This window comes from Myxine glutinosa, chromosome 8, assembly GCF_964187855.1.
Source record: "Myxine glutinosa chromosome 8, kmMyxGlut1.1, whole genome shotgun sequence".
Classification (NCBI taxonomy): domain Eukaryota; kingdom Metazoa; phylum Chordata; class Myxini; order Myxiniformes; family Myxinidae; genus Myxine; species Myxine glutinosa.
The window spans coordinates 112,427,189-112,449,464 of record NC_136268.1 but is presented as its reverse complement, the minus strand read 5'-3'; the positions used below and the strand labels follow the sequence as shown (position 1 = coordinate 112,449,464).

Below are 22,276 nucleotides of genomic sequence, written 5' to 3'. Positions count from 1 at the left end.
AATGTCATTTCATAATTATGTACAACAAATAAATCAATTATCCAATTTTATTAGAGTATAGCCTAATAATTGCTTGTTTTCTTGTGACGTCATCGGAGCACGCGCGCAGGGCACCCTGGGACACCTCGGCCATTTTGATACCCTCTCGAACAACGTCGTCAGCGGATTCACATTAAATAGTTTTTGTTCACGACCAGTCATGCCAATTTGCGGCGTATTTCGTTGTTCAAACAGGCCAGGCGTTAGGCCAGGAGTCAAGTTTTACAAAACGCCCAAACTTCTACTGAATCAGGGTGAGGAAACAAGAAATTTAAGTGAAGAGAGGCGGCGTTTGTGGAAGGCTGCCATCAATCGCAGTGACATCCAAACAGAATCACAGTGGGATCGCACACCTGTCTGCTCCGAGCATTTTGTTAACAGTAAGTAAGAACATGTTTCATTGTATAACCATACAATTACTATAATCATTAATGATATTGAATACAATACATACATTTGAACAAATGGAGGGCACTTAATCAATCAGGTCCATAACACTAACACAAGCAGCTTTAAAAAATACATGTTTGTTTAATATATTAATACCTTGGATCGAATCAAGTGGACGTCATTCAGTTCTTTGTGTAGGATTTGTCGCACCCATCCATCTTGGTACAACCTGTATGCCTCGAGGGATTTATACTTCTTCAACTCATCTTTGGTATAGGCCGATTTGCTGAACAACAGGTAGTTGATCACGTCGATGTGGGTCACCTGAGGCCACTTGCTCACATTCTTCTCAAATTGATCATTTGATAGACCATAAGGGTCACACCCAATGACAGAAATCTTCTCTTTGTAACGAACAAGAACGTCCGGGGGGAGCGTCTCTTGGTAGCCAAGGTTGGCACTCGCACTGCTAGCCATACTCAAGCCTGGATCTACCGTATCCTTACGTACACTCCAAGTCTGTTCTACAGGTAGTTGGTTGCAGGTTGACCCACTGCCCAGGTGTTCACCAGTTCACTGGTCCACGGCAAACTTAAACCGAATGTTCTGTGTTTGTTGGGCAACAATACGTAATATAAACTATATGGCACCACACTCCACATGAACGTGACAAAACAAACAAAATTACTTTATAAAACAGACTTTTTGCGATCCGCATTCACCATAAACCAACGCAACAAATCAATATCAGCGCACACGGACAGATTAGCTTGGGTATCAAAATGGCCGCCGCGCAATGCGAGATGGGTAATTTGTGACGTCAGTGAAAACAAAGGATTGTTTTAATCATCTTGTCGAGTTAAAAGATCTCTGTAAAGACAAGATGACTACAACATTCAGGATATTCTTTAATTTATATATTATATTTTAAAAATACTCTTCATTTAGCTTTATATCCATATTTTGAAAAAAATCATTATTTTGACTATTTGTATATAAATGAATTGTATCCCTATCCCTATGATGATGATATATTGCTACAGAGCACAATAATACCTTTACAAAGAGTTATTATATGTAGCAATCAGTCAATCCTTTCATTTTTATTTATGGGCCTCAAAACAGCTGCGTGTCAAATTTCCAACTCTGATACCACCGACTCAAAATATGAAATGGTGAGGTGGACCCAGAAGATGATGTCCAAACCTTACCAAATTTTGCATAGCAACTTTATTTTATGATTGGAACAAAATAAAATTTGGGACAGATCAATCCAACATCTTTTTAAAAATAGTTGGGCGTTTGATGCACCCTAGCCGAGACCTTCAGCTCCCTGGCGTGTACAATGAGCAGCTCCGCGCCAACCGAACTGGCATGCGCCCTCCCGACAGCGAACGAGTTCGCTCGCCTGCTCGCGGAATTCCCGGCCCTCACGCGGCCGACGTTTTCGGCTGTCGCAGTGCAGCATGGGATCGAGCACCACATACCCACTACGGGCCCGCCGGTCTATGCCAGGGCCCGCCGCCTCGACCCGGCCAAGCTCGCCGTGGCAAAGGCCGAGTTCGACGCGTTGGAGCGCCTCGACATCGTGCGGCGCTCCGATAGTGCGTGGGCCTCACCACTGCACATCGTGCCAAAGCCGGGGGGCGGATGGTGCCCGTGTGGTGACTTCCGCCTCCTCAACGACGCTACCACCCCCGACAGGTACCCGATCCCGCACATCCAGGACTTTTCCACCCGTTTGGCGGGATGGGTCATATTTTCCAAAATTGACCTGACACGGGGATACCACCAGGTACCTGTCCGGGCGGCCGACGTCCCGAAGACGGCCGTCATCACGCCGTTCGGCCTGTTCGAATTTTTGAGGATGCCGTTTGGCCTCAAAAACGCGGCCCAGGCATTCCAACGCTTGATAGACGGCGTGCTGCGCGACCTGCCATTTCTTTTCGTCTATCTGGACGACATCCTCGTCGCCAGCACGTCCCGCGCCGAGCACCTCCTCCACCTCCGAACACTGTTCGGTCGCCTCAGCGAGCATGGCTTAATTGTCAATCCGGCCAAATGCCACTTCGGCACGACGACCGTTAACTTTTTGGGCCACCGCATCACCAAGACCGGGGCCGTGCCACTGCCGACCAAGGTCGAGGCCATCACCACGTTCCCGCGTCCCCGCTCCATCAAGGCCCTACAAGAGTTCCTCGGCATGGTGAATTTTTATCACCGATTCGAGCCCCGCGCTGCTCAGCTCATGCGGCCCCTTTACGAGGCCCTCCGGGGCAAGCCGGCCAAGCATGACATCGTTTGGTCCGCGGCCATGGACGCGGCCTTCGCGAGCGCAAAGCGGGCCCTCGCCGAAGCAACGCTGCTGGCTTACCCGGTGCTCAACGCGCCCATCGCCCTCACTATGGACGCCTCCAACTACGCGGTGGGCGCCGTCCATGAACAATGGGTGGACGGGGTTTGGCAGCCACTCGCTTTTTTCAGCCGGCAACTCCGGCCGAACAAGTTAAAATACAGCACGTTCGACCGCGAGCTGCTCGGTCTATTCCTGGCCGTTCGCCATTTCCGACACCTCCTGGAGGGCCGCCCGTTCACGGCTTTCGTCGACCACAAGCCGTTGGTCTACGCAATGGCCAACGTCACGGAGCCGTGGTCGGCCCGCCAGCAGCGCCACCTCTCCGCCGTGTCAGAATTCACCACGGACATCCGGCACGTCGCCGGCAAAGACAACGCCGTGGCCGACTGTCTTTCTCGGGCAGGCGCGAACGCGGTCCACCTCGGCGTGGACTTCGTGCTCATGGCGGCCGACCAGTCCACCGACACCTCGGTGCAGGCCCTCCGGGCGGCGGACACGGGCCTCCACCTGGCCGACATCCCCTTCGCGGACACTGTCCTGCTCTGCGACGTCTCCCAGGGCCAGCCTCGCCCCATCGTGCCCGTTACCTGGCAACGCCGCTCTTCGCCTCCATCCACGGCCTTTCTCACCCGGGCCGGAAAGCTTCTCAGAAGCTGGTGTCTGCGCGTTTCGTCTGGCACGGCCTTCGACGGGACGTCCGCGACTGGGCCAACGCCTGCACGGCCTGCCAGCGGGCCATGGTCCACCGCCACACCCAGGCCCCGCTGGCACCTTTCACCGTGCCTGAACGGCGTTTCGACCACGTCCACGTGGACCTGGTGGGTCCCCTGCCCCCATCGCGGGGGTTCACCCACCTGCTCACCATGGTGGACAGGACCACCAGGTGGCCGGAGGCCGTGCCCCTCACCTCCACCACCACCGCCAACGTGGCGCAGGCATTCATCGCCACCTGGGTCGCGCGCTTCGGCGCACCGGCGGACATCTCGTCCGACCGCGGCCCACAGTTCACGTCCGAACTTTGGGGCGCGGTCGCCCGCTCGTTGGGGGTCACGCTGCACCGCACCACGGCCTACCACCCCCAAGCCAACGGGTTGTGCGAGCGGTTTCACCGCTCCATGAAGGCCGCACTCATGGCCGGCCTTCAGGACGACGGTTGGGCCGACCGGCTGCCGTGGGTCCTTTTGGGCCTCCACAAGGCCGCCAAGGAGGACCTCCAGGCGTCCGCCGCCGAGCTCGTCTACGGCCAGCCGCTCCGCGTCCCGGGCGAGTTCGTGCCCGATGCTACCAGTCCCTGGTCCGCCGCACACCAGCGCTCGGACCTCCAGGAGGCCGCCCGACGATTTGCCCCCGTGCCAACATCCCGCCACGGTGGCCCCCAGTCCTACGTCCCCCCGGCGCTTCGCACAGCGGAGTACGTCTTTGTGCGTCATGACGCACACCAGTGGCCACTCCGGCCGCCGTACGACGGGCCCTTCCGGGTCCTGCGACGGGGCGACAAGTCATTTGTCGTCGACTTCGGCGGCCGGTCGGACCGGATTTCTGTGGACCGCCTCAAACCGGCGCAAGTGGACATTTTTTTTTTTTTTTTTTTTTTTTGTATACAAGATCGAGGCTCGTGAAAGAGCTAACAATAATCACAAAAAAGACAAACCGACACACAAAACACAAAAAACAAGGGGAGCGGCAGACAAGATGGGGAGAGAGGGGGAAGGACACAAACACAACATTTGAGAGCAGGGACATCGGGAGGACTTGGGGGGAAGTGGGAGAGGAATAAAACATATGAACGCTGCAAGGACTCTGGGGTGAATTACCGGGGGTAGAAAAGATCAAGGTTTTCGATGGGGGAAGATAAGAGATGGTGGTGAACAGCTGTTTTAAAGACCTGGAGGGAGGAGTGGGATTGAATGGAGTGGGGGAGTTTGTTCCAGAGGCGGGAGAAAAGGGGAATGAAAGAATGAAGGTGAGCAGAGAGCCTAGACTTTGGCAGTTTAACCATAAGAGGGTTGCAGGCAGATCTTGTGCGACCTGAAGGAATATTTGGGGGACAGAGCACAGAGAGAGCTGGGGGAGCAAGGCCAGAGAGGAGTCGGTAGAAGACAGAAAGACCACCAACCTGCCTGCGGTGAGTGAGTGAAAGGCCCTCGGAGTTGACTACATCGCAGGAGATTCCAATGATTCTGAAAGCTTTGGCCTCAACAGCGTGAAGCCGAGCAAGGTGTGAGGCAGGAGCACCAGCCCAGAGGGGGGAACAGTATTCCATTGAGCTGCGGGTGAAAGCCTTGTATGTGGTGAGGAGCTCAGGTGTGCCAAGGAAGGACTTCGCACGACGGAGGATGCCCAGTCGGCGACTGGCTTTGGAGGCCAGCTTGGAAATGTGGTTTTCCCAAGAAAGATCATGGCAGATAGTGAGACCCAAAAGCTTGAGCGACAGAACTTCTTGGAGAGGATTGTTGAGAAAGTAGATGGGAGGGTTGTCCAGTCGGTCCTTTCGGAGAGACATTGTAAGAGTGTGAGATTTGTCAGGATTGAAAGACATGTTCCACTTGTTTGACCAGTCTGTGATTTTGTCCAGGTCTGCAGAGAGTGAGGAGGCTGCAGACTGCCGATCTGAGGGATGAGGAATGGAGCGGCAGATAGTGGAGTAACCGAACAGTTGACCGAACACCACGGTTGGCCCTTCCTCCGCGGCCAGGCCGCCCCCCGTCCACAGTTCCCCCCGCTCGACCACCCACCACCACATCGGACCCCCCCCCCCCCCACGACCCTCCAGGGGTCACTTCGGCCGGGTCATCCGGACCCCCCTTAAATTGACCCTGCCGGTGCAGGTCGATTCTGGAGGGGCGTGTGTAGCGGTTCCCGTTGGATATACACAATTGCCTTGCACCTGCCAGGACGCGGCCAGGGCGCAATCGCCATGCCGGGCTCGTCCGGACGGCCCCAGACGCGCCTCTCCCGGGCATGCCCGGACTCGCTGTTCCCGGGTACGCCCGAACCTCCCGGGCACGCCCGGTCTCGTCTTTCCTGGGCATGCCCGCTCTCGCCTTTCCAGGGCTCGCCCAGAACGCCCGGGCACGCCCAGCCTCGACTTGCCAGGCCGCATCCAGGACGCCCGGGCATGTCCAGACTCACCTTTCCAGGACTCGCCCTTGACACCCGGGCATGCCCGGTCTTGCTTTTCCCGGGCAAACGCTCCGGCATAAATGTGTATATATATTGCTGCCCGATAAACGGGCTTTTCAGAGTACCCGAGTTTGAAACGTGTAATAAAGCAACTCGGACGAATTTCCGTCTTTGGTCGCGTCAATTCTTTCGACTCGCGTTGGAGCACAGCTCCTTCAACGTCATCATTATTTTTTTCTCCACCAGTTTATGCCAACATGGCGCTCAAGAAATCTCACCTGATTTTTCCATAGGATGAAGTTTTGTACTTGTCGAATTGTGACGTCATAATGAGGGCACCGATGACATTGTAGCGGCTACCGCTGGGTTTTCACAATCGCCTTGCACCTATCAAGGATGCAGAGCGATCACCATGCCGGGCTCGTCCAGGACGCCCGGGCAGGCCCGCGCTCAACTTGCCAGGCCTCGGTCGGGACGCCCGGGCATGCCCGGGCATGCCCAGGCAGGCTCGCCCTCAACTTGCCAGGCCGCAGCCAGGACGCTGGGCCACGCCCCCTCTTGCCTTTCCTGGGCAAACGCTCCGGGATAATATGTATATATATTGCTGCCCGATAAACGGGCTTTTCAGAGTGCCTGAGTGTTTGGTTTGATTAAAGCAACTCGGATGAATTCCAGCTTTTTGTCGCGTCCATTCTTCCGATCGACGTGGGAGCCCCAGCTCCTTCATTGGTGACCTACCGACATGGACACGGCAGTCGCCCTTAAACTGCCTACCTTCTGGGAGGCTCACGCGGCGGTGTGGTTCGCACAGGCGGATTCCCTGTTCGCCCTGCGAGGCATCACGGCCGACGACACCCGCTTCCACCATGTGGTAGCAGCGCTCGGTTCGGCCACCGCGGCCTGCGCCCTGAGCCTCCTCGAGAGCCCGCCAGCTACTGACAAATACGGCGCGATTAAGAAGCTTCTCCTCGACGCTTTCGCCCTCCCATCGGCGGAACGCGCACGGCGCCTGCTCGACCTGCCCGAGCTCGGCGACACGCGCCCTTCCGAGCGAATGGACTACATGCTTTCACTGCTCGGCGAGCACTCTCCGGCATTCCTGTTCCGGGAGCTGTTCCTCCGTCAGCTGCCTAACCCGGTACGCCTCGCCCTGGCAAGCACGACGATCACAGATCCCCGGGCCCTTGCCAGAGAAGCCGACAAGATCTCCGCCGCAGGACAGCGCATCGCAGCGGCGACATGGGACCCACCGCCGTCCGACGCAACACCCATGGCGCCCGAGCACCCGGCACGGTCGACGACCAAACTGCCGACGCAATTGGCGGCCGCTACACCGAGCCGACCACCTCCAGCACGACGACCGGGGCCTCCACCTGACCAAGCGTGGTGTTACTATCATGCCAGGTTCGGACAGAAGGCCCGGACATGCCGACCCCCGTGCACCTTCGGCAGGCCGGGAAACGGCCGGGCCGGCGTTCATTACCAGCCATGAGCGCCGGCCACACGGGCAACTTACTGTTCATCATGGATAAAGCGTCCGGACGGCGCTTCCTGTGCGACACCGGCGCCCAACTGAGCGTCATACCCGCCTCTGACCAGGACAGGCAGTCCGCGGTTTGCGGCCCCTCCTTGGTTGCGGCCAACGGATCGACCATCCGCACCTTCGGCCCACGCAACGTCACCCTCTGCTTTGGCGGCCAACGCTTTGCTTGGACGTTTGTAACCGCAAACGTGCCCATGGCTCTGCTAGGCGCCGACTTCCTCTGCGCACACGGACTGCTGGTGGACGTCCAACGGCGTCGTTTATTCAACACAGAAACCTTTAGCTCCCTGGTATGCACATTGAGCAGCTCCGCGCCGACCGAGCTGGCATGCGCCCTCCCGGCGGCGAACGAGTTTGCTCGCCTGCTCACGGAGTTCCCGGCCCTCATGCGGCCGACGTTTTCGGCCGTCGCAGTACGGCATGGGATCGAGCACCACATACCAACCACAGGCCCGCCGGTCTACGCCAGGGCCCGCCGCCTCGACCCAGCCAAGCTCGCCGTGGCGAAGGCCGAATTCGACGCGTTGGAGCACCTCGGCATCGTGCGGCGCTCCGATAGCACGTGGGCCCCGCCACTGCACATCGTGCCAAAGCTGGGGGGTGGATGGCGCCCGTGTGGCGACTACCGCCGTCTCAATGACGCTACCACCCCCGACAGGTACCCGATCCCGCATATCCAAGACTTCTCCGCCCGTCTGGCGGGACGGGTCATTTTTTCGAAAATTGATCTCATACGGGGATATCACCAGGTACCTGTCAGGGCGGCCGACGTCCCTAAAATGGCAGTCATCACGCCGTTCGGCTTATTCGAATTCTTGCGGATGCCGTTTGGTCTCAAGAACGCGGCTCAGGCGTTCCAGCGCTTGATGGACGGCGTGCTGCCTGACCTGCCGTTCCTTTTCGTTTACCTGGACGACATCCTCGTCGCCAGCACGTCCCGGGCCGAGCACCTCCTCCACCTCCGAACACTGTTCGGGCGCCTCAGCGAACACGGCCTCATCGTCAACCCGGCCAAATGCCACTTCGGCACGACGGCCGTTGATTTTTTGGGCCACCACATCACCAAGAACGGGGCCGTGCCGCTGCCAACCAAGGTCGAGGCCATCACCACATTCCCGCATCCCCGCACCATAAAGGCCCTGCAGGAATTCCTGGGAATGGTGAATTTTTATCACCGCTTCGTGCCCCGCGCTGCTCAACTCATGCGGCCCCTCTACGAAGCCCTCCGGGGAAAGCCGGCCAAGCACGACATCGCCTGGTCCGCAGCAATGGATGCGGCCTTCCAAAGCTCAAAGCGGGCCCTCGCCGACGCAACACTGCTCGCTCACCCGGTGCTCAACGCTCCCATCGCCCTCACCACGGATGCCTCCGACTACGCGGTGGGCGCCGTACATGAGCAATGGGTGAACGGGGTTTGGCAGCCACTCGCTTTTTTCAGCCGGCAGCTCCGGCCGAACGAGCTCAAATACAGCACGTTTGACCGGGAGCTCCTCGGTCTGCACCTGGCCGTCCGCCATTTCCGCCACCTCCTGGAGGGCCGACCTTTCACGGCGTTCGTCGACCACAAGCCGTTGGTTTACGCCATGGCCAAGGTCACGGAGCCGTGGTCGGCCTGCCAACAGCGCCACCTCTCCGCCGTGTCGGAGTTTACCACGGACATCCGGCACGTCGCCGGCAAAAACAACGCCGTGGCCGACTGTCTTTCCCGGGCCAGCGCGAACGCGGTCCACCTGGGCGTGGACTTTGCGCTTATGGCGGCGGGCCAAACCACCGGGCACCGACACCACGGTGCAAGCCCTCCGGGCGGCGGACACGGGCCTCCGCCTGGCCGACATCCCCTTCGCGGACACTGTCCTGCTCTGCGACGTCTCCCAAGGCCAGCCTCGCCCCATCGTGCCCGTCACCTGGCAACGCCGCATCTTCGCCTCCCTCCACGACCTTTCCCACCCGGGCCGGAAAGCTTCCCAGAAGCTGGTGTCGGCGCGATTCGTCTGGCACGGCCTTCGTCGGGACGTCCACGGTTGGACCAGCACCTGCACGGCCTGCCAACGGGCTAAGGTTCACCGACACACCCAGGCCCCGCTGGCACCTTTCACCGTGCCCGAACGACGTTTCGACCACGTCAACGTGGATCTGGTGGGCCCCCTCCCCCCGTCACCGGGGTTCACACACCTGCTCACCATGGTGGACAGGACCAACAGGTGGCCGGAGGCCGTTCCCCTCGTCTCCACCACCACCACCGACGTGGCGCAGGCTTTCATCGCCACCTGGGTCGCCCGCTTCGGCGCACCGGCGGACATCTCGTCAGACCGCGGACCACAGTTCACCTCCGAGCTGTGGGGCGCGGTCGCCCGCAACCTGGGGGTCAAGCTCCACCGTACTACGGCCTACCACCCCCAAGCAAACGGGTTGTGCGAGCGATTCCACCGCTCCATGAAGGCCGCGCTCATGGCCGGCCTTCAAGACGGCGGTTGGGCCGACCGGCTGCCGTGGGTCCTTTTGGGCCTCCGCACGGCCCCCAAGGAGGACCTCCAGGCATCCACCGCCGAGCTTGTCTATGGCCAGGCGCTACGCGTCCCGGGCGAATTCGTGCCCGACGCTACCAGTCCCTGGTCCGCAGCTCACCAGCGCTCGGACCTCCAGGAGGCCGCCCGACGGTTTGCCCCCGTGCCAACATCCCACCACGGTGACCCCCAGTCCTACGTCCCCCCAGCACTTCGCACAGCGGAGTATGTTTTTGTGCGTCACGACGCACATCGGGGGCCACTCCGGCCGCCGTACGACGGGCCCTTCCGGGTGCTGCGACGGGACGACAAGTCGTTCGTCATCGACATCGGCGGCAGGTCGGACCGGATTGCGGTGGACCGCCTCAAGCCGGCGCACGTGGACGTCGACCACCCACCACGGGTGGCCCTTCCGCCGCGGCGAGGCCGCCCCCCGTCCACGGTGCCCCCCACTCGACCGCCCACCACCACACCGGACCCCCTCCCACGACCCGCCAGGGGTCGCTTCGGCCGGGTCATCAGGACCCCCCTCAAATTGACCCTGCCGGTGCAAGTCGATTCTGGGGGGACGTGTGTAGCGGCTACCGCTGGGTTTTCACAATCGCCTTGCACCTATCAAGGACACGGAGCGATCACCATGCCGGGCTCGTCCAGGACGCCCGGGCAGGCCCGCGCTCAACTTGCCAGGCCTCGGTCGGGACGCCCGGGCATGCCCGGGCAGGCTCGCCCTCAACTTGCCAGGCCGCAGCCAGGACGCTGGGCCACGCCCCCTCTCGCCTTTCCTGGGCAAACGCTCCGGGATAATATGTATATATATTGCTGCCCGATAAACGGGCTTTTCAGAGTGCCTGAGTGTTTGGTTTGATTAAAGCAACTCGGATGAATTCCAGCTTTTTGTCGCGTCCATTCTTCCGATCGACGTGGGAGCCCCAGCTCCTTCAACATCATTAACATATCTTATTCTCCACGGGGAGGACTTCACAATGAGCCATGTTTAAATGTTTTCCATTGAACAGTTTTGGAGATATCGAGGTGCAACGTTTTTCCAAGATGACGTCCGTACCACGTGACCTATGACATCATAATTATCACTAAACAATTCCGCATGAGTAGACACACACTATCGTGGAATTCTGCGTCAATCGGACCAAAAGTTGCCGAGAAAATGAATTTTAAAATGCAGACATATGTACGTACGACATGCGTACTGTATACATGTGCACCGACACATGGGTGGTGTATCGACTAAGAGTTGGCCGTGGTCTGCACACCTACCTGACATCAAATTATTACAACCAATCAGCAATTCCGTATAATAATATTGGCATAATGGTAATGGCATAATAATATCAACGTTATTATATAATAATGATCTATATATAATGGAGCAAGTGATTGTGATTAATTTATGTATGTATGTATGTATGTATGTATGTATGTATGTATGTATGTATGTATGTATGTATGACCGCTCTTCACCTATTGGTTGGACAGCGGACCTGACACCATCCACAAGTAACCTGAAATACTTAACCCAAAGTACCCCGAGGACCCTAAAAGCCACCCGAGGACCCTAAAAAACTCAGAGGAACCAAAAGATTGAAAAGACCCAGAGGACCCAAAAGACCCCAACGACCAAAAAGACCCTGAGGAACCAAAAAACCCTGAGGCACCAAAAGATCCCCCAAAAACCCAAACACCCTTAAAGACCCTGAAGACCCAAAAATAAACAATAAAACCAAAACATACCGAGGAACCAAAAGACCCCAAAGACATTGAAAACCCAAAAGACCCCGAACACCAAAAAGACCCGAAATAACCAAAATACCTGCAAAGACCACAAAGACTGGGAATACCCAAAAGACTGAAGACCCTTAGTGACCCCAAAAAAACCCTGAAGACCCAAGAAATCCTCACAACCTCCCCCCCCCCCCCCCCCACCACCCGAACACCAAAAAGATCCCGAAGACCCGAAATACCCCAAAGACTCAAAAGACCTTCAAAGACCCAAAAGGTGCAGAGGACCCAAAAGACCTGAAAGACCCTAAGGATCCAAAACACCCAAAATCCCCCGAATACCCAAATGATCCAGAGGACACAAAATACACCCGATGAGCCAAAAGGCCCAGAACACCCAGAGCACCCAAAAAACGGACCAATGCTTCAGACATTGGCACGCTCACGAGGCTGTACCGTCGAATAAACTGTTCCAACCCGTCATTTTTGACGGACTTCTATACTCGTATAATATTAATAACAAGCCGAAACCCGTGGAACATCCACGGAAGGGAGGATGTGGTGTATGGATAGAGTGTACCATTATGGATGGCATAGGGGATTTCCTTGTCCGAGTAAGAGTTAGGAAGAAAGATGAGAATGAAGAGTGCGTATATGAACAACGTATTTATTGCAATCTACTTAAATGACAACGCTACGACATACTTTTGAAAATATCATGTACCGTCTCGAAGTCAATGCCATCCTTTTATCTCTTCGTATACAACTCACTGATTTCTACCTTATCGTGAACAGGGTAAAGCCTACTTTGATAATCATGAACGGTGGCAGATGCAGGAGTTGGTGAAACGAAAGAGGGGGGGGGGGGGGGGGGCTGATCATGACCTACCCGACGCCACATGGCCTACGCCATTTCATTTGTTGAGATCATGGCCACAACGGAAACACAACAACTGGATAGGTAGTGCCTAGGCCTACGCATACGTTTCGTCACTCAGCGAAGTACACTTTTTTAAAGCTTTTGCCTTCGCCCAGCAGACGCCAATACGATGGTGTCGTAAGATGGCGTCGTATCGGCCGATAATCGGATGCTTTTGGGTCCCAAAGTCGGCGAATTCAGATTTTTCGAGTATGGCCATACGTGATAAACAAAGAGCGCGGTTCGTAGATGGAAAATGCATTCGTGCCGTGGGCATCGGGTCACTGGGTGCGGCGTAAAAGGGATAACAAAGTCGTTATATAGATATATATAGATATAGATATAGATTATTAATAAAGGCCTCAAGACCTATTCAACTTGAATTAAAAAACGCGACATTTCGGCTATTCAAGAACACATTTGTAACCTGTCAATCAAAAAGGAAAATGTTTTGTTGATCGTCTTCTCAACAAAACGTGTCGACAAAACCAAAGGAATATTCAGGATTTTCACAAAATCACAACTTGAATGATACGCCAAAAACCTGCGATGAATTCCGGTGATGCAGTCATCTTCTTCATCTGCGCCGCATTTTCTTCATGTGAAAATGAATCGATTTAAAATTCCATAGAACTCTGTCGTTTATGTATATTTTTATTTTATTACATTCACGTAGTTTCACATTCTTGACTTCGTGGAGCTTCAATCTTTTGTGGTTTCAAAAAATAAAATAAAGATGGATTCTTCTTCAGCACATCGCTTCGCATTCTCTTCCTGTGAAACTGTTTCATAGAACTGTGTCGTTTATGTATATTTTTAATTTTATTACATTCACGTAGTTTCACATTCTTGACTTCGTGGAGCTTCAATCTTTTGTGGTTTAAAAAAATAAAATAAATATGGAATCTTCTTCATCACATCGCATCGCATTCTCTTCCTGTGAAACTGTTTCATGGAACTGTGTCGTTTATGTATATTTTTATTTTATTACATTCACGTAGTTTCACATTCTGGACTTCATGGAGCTTCAATCTTTTGTGGTTTAAAAAAATAAAATAAAGATGGATTCTTCTTCATCGCATCGCATCGCATTCTCTTCTCTTCCTGTGAAACTGTTTCATGGAACTGTGTCGTTTATGTACATTTTTAGCCACGTCGCAGACGCTGCTCATAAAGTGCCCTCTGCTGTTGTTGTTGGTACCACTGCTTCTTCTTTTCTTCTTCTTGTTGTTCTTGCAGAGAAGACAAAACCTCAAAGCTCCACCCATTTTGGGAGAGGCTTCATATAAACAAATATCCACCATTTTATTAACTCGCATAGCTTTGAGGCCTGTTTTGTAGGTCCGTGGTGTCTTCCTCTCTCACACAGTTTTCTTTCAAATCAAATTCGATATATCATTTCATTTTTCACAGTCGCTAACATCGTTTTAGACTCGGTTGAAAAAAAACGGGAAGAAAATCCGATGAAAGTTGCCCTTTATAGAACTAAATGAATTCTCAAAGGCCTGTAACTTCAAGTCCATTGAGATTTTTTTTTTTTAAATCGCGGCATGGTCAGTCATACACCGCCCGAAATAAGAGACGGGAAAATGTCGATATATATATTTTGTTTAAATCGTGGCATGCTCAGTTATACACCGCCCGAAATAACAGACGGGAAAATGCCGAGATATATTAAAAATTCGTCCATTTGATGACGATCGTCACGATGAAATATTTAATTTATACGTCGACACAATAATGTGGAGAGGAGCATAGCTTCGTTCACGTGTCGCTACACACGAGAAATTGCCGAGATATATTTTTTTACAATCACGGCATAGTCAGTCATACACCGCCTGAAATAACAGACGGGAAAATGCCGAGATATATTAAAAATTCGTCGCCACACATGGGAAATTGCCGAGATATATTTTCACTTTGCACAAAAATAACATCAAGTAATCGAATCAATAGGAATGTCCTGTGCTTATAACATCGACGTTATAGGCACAGCTGCATCTAGCCCTAGGCATTGTGTAACATCGACGCGGCTTTTGTTTTAATTAAAACTTTTTGTACTTGTTGCACTTGTTATTTCATTACATTCACGTAGTTTCACATTCTTGACTTCGTGGAGCTTCAATCTTTTGTGGTTCAAAAAAATAAAATAAAGATGGATTCTTCTTCATCGCATCGCATTCTCTTCCTGTGAAACTGTTTCTCCATTTAACGTTTCCAAAATCAAAACTTCAAAAACTTCTTCACTTCGATTCGAAAAAACTTCAAAGACGTTTCCTTATATATCCTAATTTAAAATGTTCAAGGGAATAAAAAGACGATTTGGTTCACACCACTCGACTGTCCAATCAGCGGACGGCTCGCATCGCCTTCGCCCAGCAGACGCCAATACGATGGTGTCGTAAGATGGCGTCGTATCGGCCGATAATCGGATGCTTTTGGGTCCCAAAGTCAGCGAATTCAGATTTTTCGAGTATGGCTGTACGTGATAAACAAAGAGCGCGGTTCGTAGATGGAAAATGCATTAGTGCCGTGGGCATGGGGTCACTGGGTGCGGCGTAAAAGGGATAACAAAGTCGAGTCCTTACGGTATTATCTATCTATAATTCCAGTAATCTCTGTGTGTATGTTTGTATGTTTGTATGTTTGTATGTCTGTATGTCTGTGACCGCTGTTTCTCGACAACCACGGGTCCGATATACTTTAAACTTGCCAGGTATATTGCTGGGGACCCGAGGATGTGCCTTTTCAAGGTTTCATATTAATCGGAGAAGTAGTTACCGAGCTATGTCCAAAAAACGATTCAACCAATCAGAGAGCAGCGAGCTATCACGTGTGCCGAACGTGGAGAACAGACTCTGCCTCGGACGGCACATTTGAGAGCGTATTCATTTATTTCACGTTGGAAAACTATGTTGCCGTTAAACTATGTTTTAAAACTAATTAAAACTAATTTGCGATTCATTCGCTTTCCTGCGCGTTTGTGCACGCGATGGCGATTTCTTTACCAAACTCCGCAAGCCGTTTGCTTTGGACCAAACCATTTCATGTAAATAGAGGGGGGGGGGGATTGTCACCGTACTCGCAAGCCGTTCGCTTTGGACCAAACCATTTCATGTAAATAGAGGGGGGGGGATTGTCACCGTACTTGCAAGTTGTTCGCTTTGGACCAAACCATTTCATGTAAATAGAGGGGGGGGGGGGGATTGTCACCGTACTTGCAAGTTGTTCGCTTTGGACCAAACCATTTCATGTAAATAGAGGGGGGGGATTGTCACCGTACTCGCAAGCCGTCCACTTTGGCTTTGCGAATGGACCAAACCATTTCATGTAAATAGAGGGGGGGGGATATAATTTTAGATATATATATAGTACGGGCATGCCCTAGTTATATAGATAAGGATAATAACATGGCTGAGTGTAAAGCATCATGGGCTAAGTGAGTGTGAAAATGTACAATTTAGGCAAAAAGGACTTTGAATACAAATGGAACCCAACTGCGCACATGCACATATACACACGACAGCCTATCTTTCCTGGCCGCTCCTGATTTGGAGCACGTTTTTCTAGTACTGTGCTATAGTAAAACCAAAAAAACATGCTATGTACGTGTTGTTTGTCATAAACCGCGATGTGCACCGTAATTCGCAGCCCGGTAGTGGGAGAGGGTATTGCAAGTGAGCTGTGGAGTTGAATTGAAATTTTGCAATGTACACGTGTCATGGTACAAGTGCTTTACTGACCCCCGCCAGAGGGAGGGGCTATTACTCTCCCTAGGGAGCACCTGTTTCATAGGAGTACCATCCTAGGATTCCCTGCCTCCTGCAGGGAAGCACTTCATAGATCAGGTTGTATTGGAATGCAGCAAAAACTTTATTCAGCAAATAATTCACGTACAAAACCCATACAAAGTGTGGGTAGTACACTGATATTATTTAAATGGCATTTAAAGAGAGATGTGAGAGAAAGCAAAACATCGAGTTCAATTTCCCCACAGGTACAGTTCCTTGGTGAGTGTAGAGATGATGTAGCCTCCCTGCTCCTCGCCATTCATTCTCCCCAAGGTTTTGGTAAGCATCTGCGTAAACTCCAGATTCATGTCTTCCCGAGTGGAAAAAAGTGCATCAATGAGCGACCGTTGCCTTTGACCTGAAAGCAATGGAATTAACATGTGTGAAATTATTACTATTAAAGACAGAATATAATTAAATATGGAAAATTGGACGTGATGTAACAACAAGACATGGATGGGATGAAGGTATAGAAATACAAAGCATCCGGTTCGGAAAACCTGGCTGTAATTCTGTGGAACAGTCTATGACTAGTGGAAAAAATCCTGAACCAAAAGTCCGAATTTTTAGCGTCTTGTCTACCCTCATCCCAGTATTTTCTTTTAAATATACCACTTTATTTGTAAAGGAACGTTTTCCCACCTTTTGCCTCCCGCACTTTGCACCGCCAGGTTCAGCTGCCATTTGGGTGACCCTTGAGCAATCTCAGTATTAGGTGAATGCAGTAACATAAATACCGTTTCGGTCCTTCACGGGGAACTTATACCCCCAGCTCAGAGCGGTCTGTGAATGGACTCTTCTGACATAACAATATATTATTATCAAATTATTTATCTGTTCAATTAATCAGTAGAATACATATTTGTCATACCCACCGTCTCGATGCCCTAACTACAAAACATGATGTGAACAAAAGAGCTCAAATGTAAGTACGTGAGCTATGAGCTGTCCTTTCAGCCACTCAAAATAATAACAAAAATAATAATGTTACACTTTGCCCATCATCCTGCCCATCTCCTCAACACCAGCTCCATGCCCATCATTCTGCTGCCCCGCTGCCACACCAGAGATAAGTCACCAGTTTTGTCACAAACCTTAGTTTTAATTGATAGGATTTATTTCACCCTTGTTCACCAGATTGTATATGGTGATTATTGAATTCATTTTCCCTTGTCGTTTGTTCTGGAATAAACCCGTTTGGTTTTATTAAAAGCTTCAAGGTCCTCGTGACTCTCCTCAGCCGTGTGCACGAGCTTATATCGCCATAATTTGGAACACCTCGGAGTTAAAGCCTGTTTCGGTCCATCCGTTCACGGGTCTCAGTGTTAACCACCGTGAACACGATAATAATATTACTCACAATTATTTTATTTTATTATAACTGAATGTAAAAGTAATGCATGTTTTTATATTAATGAGTGATACACAACTCGTGATGCAAACATTAAGTATGGTATTCATAAACTTTCCAGGGTAGAAAGATGAGTATAGTATCAACCTCATGGATAAATTATGAAGGTGAAAAATAAACCATCATTGAGGAATAGCACAGGGGATACTACATTTGGTGTAATTATTGTACAATTCTGCTGCTCAGATAAAAAAAGAGAATATTGAAGTTCAAATGAGGTGCAATATGTGAGGATTACCTTTAGGTGGAAAACCATGGCAGTACAGGAAGTCTGCTTCGACTGGAATTTTTTTTGGGGTAGGTTCTTGTGCTACGGCTCCTCCTGCTATAATGTCAACTGGTTCCTTTTCCTGCCAAAGCAAAAGTTATGTTTTACGTCCTTTAGAGGAGGATGCAACAACAGAATAGCTTTATATCACCACCATACACTTTCCTTATTGACGAATAATCCTCTAGTATTTTTAAATAATCAGAATCCACAAGCAGTCACAACGAGTGCCTTAATCAGCTTCCATTCGATGACTACCGATGCCATTACGTATTCATTTTATAATAATAAGAACATCAAATCATTGTCAGAAACAATCAGGAATCTTTTCACAACCGAAAACAATGATGTCAACAAAATCAAAGAACTAGCAAATTTGATGATTTCTCGATAAATCTGTTTTAAACAGAAAGACTGGGACTCTGTTGTGTCTTTTTTCAATGTCAGAAGGACGGAATAGAGAAGCATCTCTCTTGGTGAGCCAGTCTAGGTGCAAGGGGCAGTACAGGAAGCCCCCCCTCTACCCCCTCTACTACCCCCTCACCCCTCCCCTCCAAGACTCCCCCTCGCCCCTCCCCTCCTAGACTCCTCCCTCACCCATCCCCTCCAAATCTCCCCCATATCCCATCCCTTTCAAATCCCTCCCCTTGTCCCTTCCCTCCCAAACTCCCCCCTCACCCCTCCCCTTCAAATCTCCCCACCCTCATTTCTTCTAAATTTCCCCCCTCTCACTCCCCCTCCTCAAAGCGTCCTCCCCGCTTCTTCCCCCTTCCAACTCTCACCTCCATCTCCCCCAACCTTCTGCCTCGCTCTTCCCCCTCCTCAAATAACACCTCATTGTTCCTCACCCAATCACCATCAAACCTTTTGTCCACCCCATCCTTCCCTTTCTCCAAACTATTCTGAAATCTCTGACACACCTTCAACAACTCTCCCTACCTCTTCCACCTCTTCCACATCTTACCCTACCCCTCCTCCCCGCTGTTCTGTATCCGATGCTCCCCCTTCCCTTCCTCTTCATTAACGGTATGGACCTCAAACATCCGGGGCCTTCGTTCAAACTTAACTGATCTCTCCATACAGGTTGCTTCTGAAAATCCAGACTTGATCTGCTTAACAGAAACTTTCCTCCTTCAAGATGTCTCTGATTCCTTAATATCTCTTCCTGGTTACTCCCTCCTCCGGTATGATAGACCTGAGCCTCGTCCTGGATGTGGGGTCGCTATCTTTATCAAAAACTCTCTTCCTCACTCGCCCTGCACTGCACTCTCTCCACCTCACCCCCAGAAATACCTCTGGCTATGGCTTCCCCTTCGCTCCCACCTCTTGTTCATATGTGTGTTGTACCGTCCGGCGTCCACCAAACAGTGATGACTCCATCTACATCTCGCTGTCTGATAATATGGACCAACTTCTTTCTACTCATCCCAACTCTCTCTTCCTCATATGTGGTGATTTCAATTGTCACCATGCCAGTTGGCTGGGTGTGGGTACCTCTCTCACCAGCCATGGCTCCTCAGCAAAGGACTTCTGCGACTCACTGGGACTGACACAATCTGTCAATTTCCTGACCCGGATCTCAGTCAACGGAACATCTTCTCTTCTGGACTTGGTTATGACTAACTTCCCTGAAAATGTCTGCTGCTCTTCTTCTGCTCCAATCGGATCATCTGATCATGTCCTTGTTAAAGTGGACATCTCTCTGACCATTCTCAGGGAGCCTGCTCAGCGTCGACGAGTCTGGCATTTCATTCAGGCCAACTGGCACGGTCTTCAAGCAGCCATCAATCATCTGGACTGGTCTCCCATCTCTACCACCTCTGACATCAACTCATCCTGGGAATTCTTCCAAAGTAAATTGCTCTCCCTCATGCACAGATTTATCCCATCTCGTCTTCAGTTGTCATACCCTTCCTCCCGTCCATGGTACACGGAATCTTGTGGTGAGGCTGTTGCCCAGAAACAACTTGCCTTCGTCTCCTGGAAAGCAAATCCAAAGGAAGGAAATCTCATTTCCTTTCACAAAGCCTGAAACAAGTGTGTGTCCACCCTCAGGAGAGCCAGGAAACAACATCTCTCCGTTCTCAAGACCGAACTCTCTTATCTGTCTCCCTCTTCCAAATCCTGGTGGCGTCTGGTCAAATCTGTTTCTGGTGTTTGTTCCCCCTCCATCCCCTCCCTTACCTCAAACGGCTACACAGCTGACTCCGCACGTGAAAAAGCTGAATGCCTCAACTCTGTGTTTGCCTCTAAATCTTGTGTCCCAAACCCATCCCTCTCTTTACCCACCATACCCAGTCGTACCCAGCTGCTCCTGGACTCTGTGTCCTTTCCTCCTGACAAGGTGCAAAAGTTTCTGTCAACCCTCGACTCTGATTCTGCAACTGGACCTGACGGCATCAGCCCACGGGTCCTAAAATCCTGTTCTTCCACTCTATCACTCCCTCTCTCTGTTCTCTTCACCCTCTCTTTTGCTCAAGGTCAACTGCCATCTGCTTGGAAATCAGCCAACATCACCGCTTTGCACAGAAAAGGTGCAAAAACAGATCCTAGCAACTACAGACCAATCAGCCTTCTCCCAATTATCAGCAAAGTCATGGAATCCATCATTGCTTTGGATATGAAATCTTTCCTCTTCTCCAATGGCTTGATCTCTGATCATCAATTTGGTTTCAGACCAGGTCACTCTACTCTGGACATGCTGCTTCTGCTGTCTCAACAATGGATGGAGTTCCTCAATGCCAAACAGGAAATTAGAGCTGTCTCCGTCGACATATCACGTGCCTTCGATACGGTCTGGCACCCCGCTCTGCTCACCAAACTCTCCTCCTTTGGTATCCATGGAAATCTCCACGCATGGCTGGTGGACTTCCTCTCTAGTCGTAGTCAACGTGTGTCCCTGAATGGGTTTCTCTCATCTCCTCTTCCTGTTCAGGCTGGAGTTCCCCAAGACAGTGTTCTGGGCCCTGTGCTTTTTCTGGTCTTCATCAATAGTCTCTCTGACTCTCTTGAAAATCCTCTCTATCTCTTTGCTGATGACTCCGCTCTCTGCCGCTCCATTCCTCATCCCTCAGATCGGCAGTTTGCAGCCTCCTCACTCTCTGCAGACCTGGACAAAATCACAGACTGGGCAAACAAGTGGAACATGTCTTTCAATCCTGACAAATCTCACACTCTTACGATGTCTCTCCGAAAAGACCGACTGGACAACCCTCCCATCTACTTTCTGAATAATCCTCTCCAATAAGTTCTGTCACTCAAGCTTTTGGGTCTCACTATCTGCCATGATCTTTCCTGGGAAAACCACCTTTCCATGCTGGCCTCCAAAGCCAGTCGCTGACTGGGCATCCTCCGTCGTGCGAAGTCCTTCCTTGGCACACCTGAGCTCCTCACCACATACAAGGCTTTCATCCGCAGCTCAATGGAGTACTGCTCTCCCCTCTGGGCTGGTGCTCCTGCCTCACACCTAGCTCGTCTTCACGCTGTTGAAACCAAAGCGTTCAGAATCATTGGAATCTCCCGCGATGACGCTATCTCCGAGGGCCTTTCACTTAATCACCGCAGGCAGGTTGGTGGTCTTTCCGTCTTCTACCGACTCCTCTCCGGCCTTGCTCCCCCAGCTCTCTCTGGGCTCTGTCCCCCAAATATTCCTGCAGGTCGCACAAGATCTGCGTGCAACCCTCTTATGGTTAAACTGCCAAAATCAAGACTCTCTGCTCACCTTCACTCCTTCATTCCTCTTTTCTCCCGCCTCTGGAACAAACTCCCTCACTCTCTTCAATCCCACTCCTCCCTCCAGGTCTTTAAAACGGCTGTTCACCACCATCTCTTATCTTCCCCAATCCAAAACCTTGATCTTTTCTACCCCCGCTAATTTCACCCCAAATCCACTTTTTTTAGGTGACTTTTGACTTCTTTCCTGGAGGTCCTTGGTGTCCTTGCGTTTTATACCTATCCTGCCTCCCCCCAGGGCCTCTCCCTCCAAAAACATCTCCCGATGTCCCTGCTCTCAAATGTTGTGTTTGTGTGCTTCCTCCCTTTCTCTCCCCATCTTGTCGACCGCTCCGCTTTTTATATACTTTGTTTGCTTGTTTGTTTGATTTGTTTGTTTGATAAATGTTAGCTCTTTCACGAGCCTCGACTCTGTATACAAAAAAAGAAAAAAAAAAGAAAAGAGAAACAAAGTCAGAGTTCC

At 51.4% G+C, this 22,276-nt stretch overlaps 1 protein-coding gene across 2 annotated transcripts in view; it reads right to left on the bottom strand.

Annotated features, from left to right (window-relative positions):
- Positions 1-16,460: 16,460 nt before the first annotated feature.
- The window catches only part of LOC137433175 (uncharacterized), a 130,454-nt gene continuing 124,638 nt past the window's right edge, over positions 16,461-22,276 (bottom strand). For both annotated transcript variants that reach the window (XM_078783686.1, XM_078783687.1), the window contains exons 30-31: positions 18,052-18,163; positions 16,461-16,760 (exon numbers count right to left, since the gene is read on the bottom strand). In XM_078783686.1, coding sequence (XP_078639812.1) covers positions 16,594-16,760; positions 18,052-18,163 — 279 coding nt within the window. In that variant the 3' untranslated portion in view covers positions 16,461-16,593. The remainder of the gene's footprint in view (positions 16,761-18,051; positions 18,164-22,276) is intronic.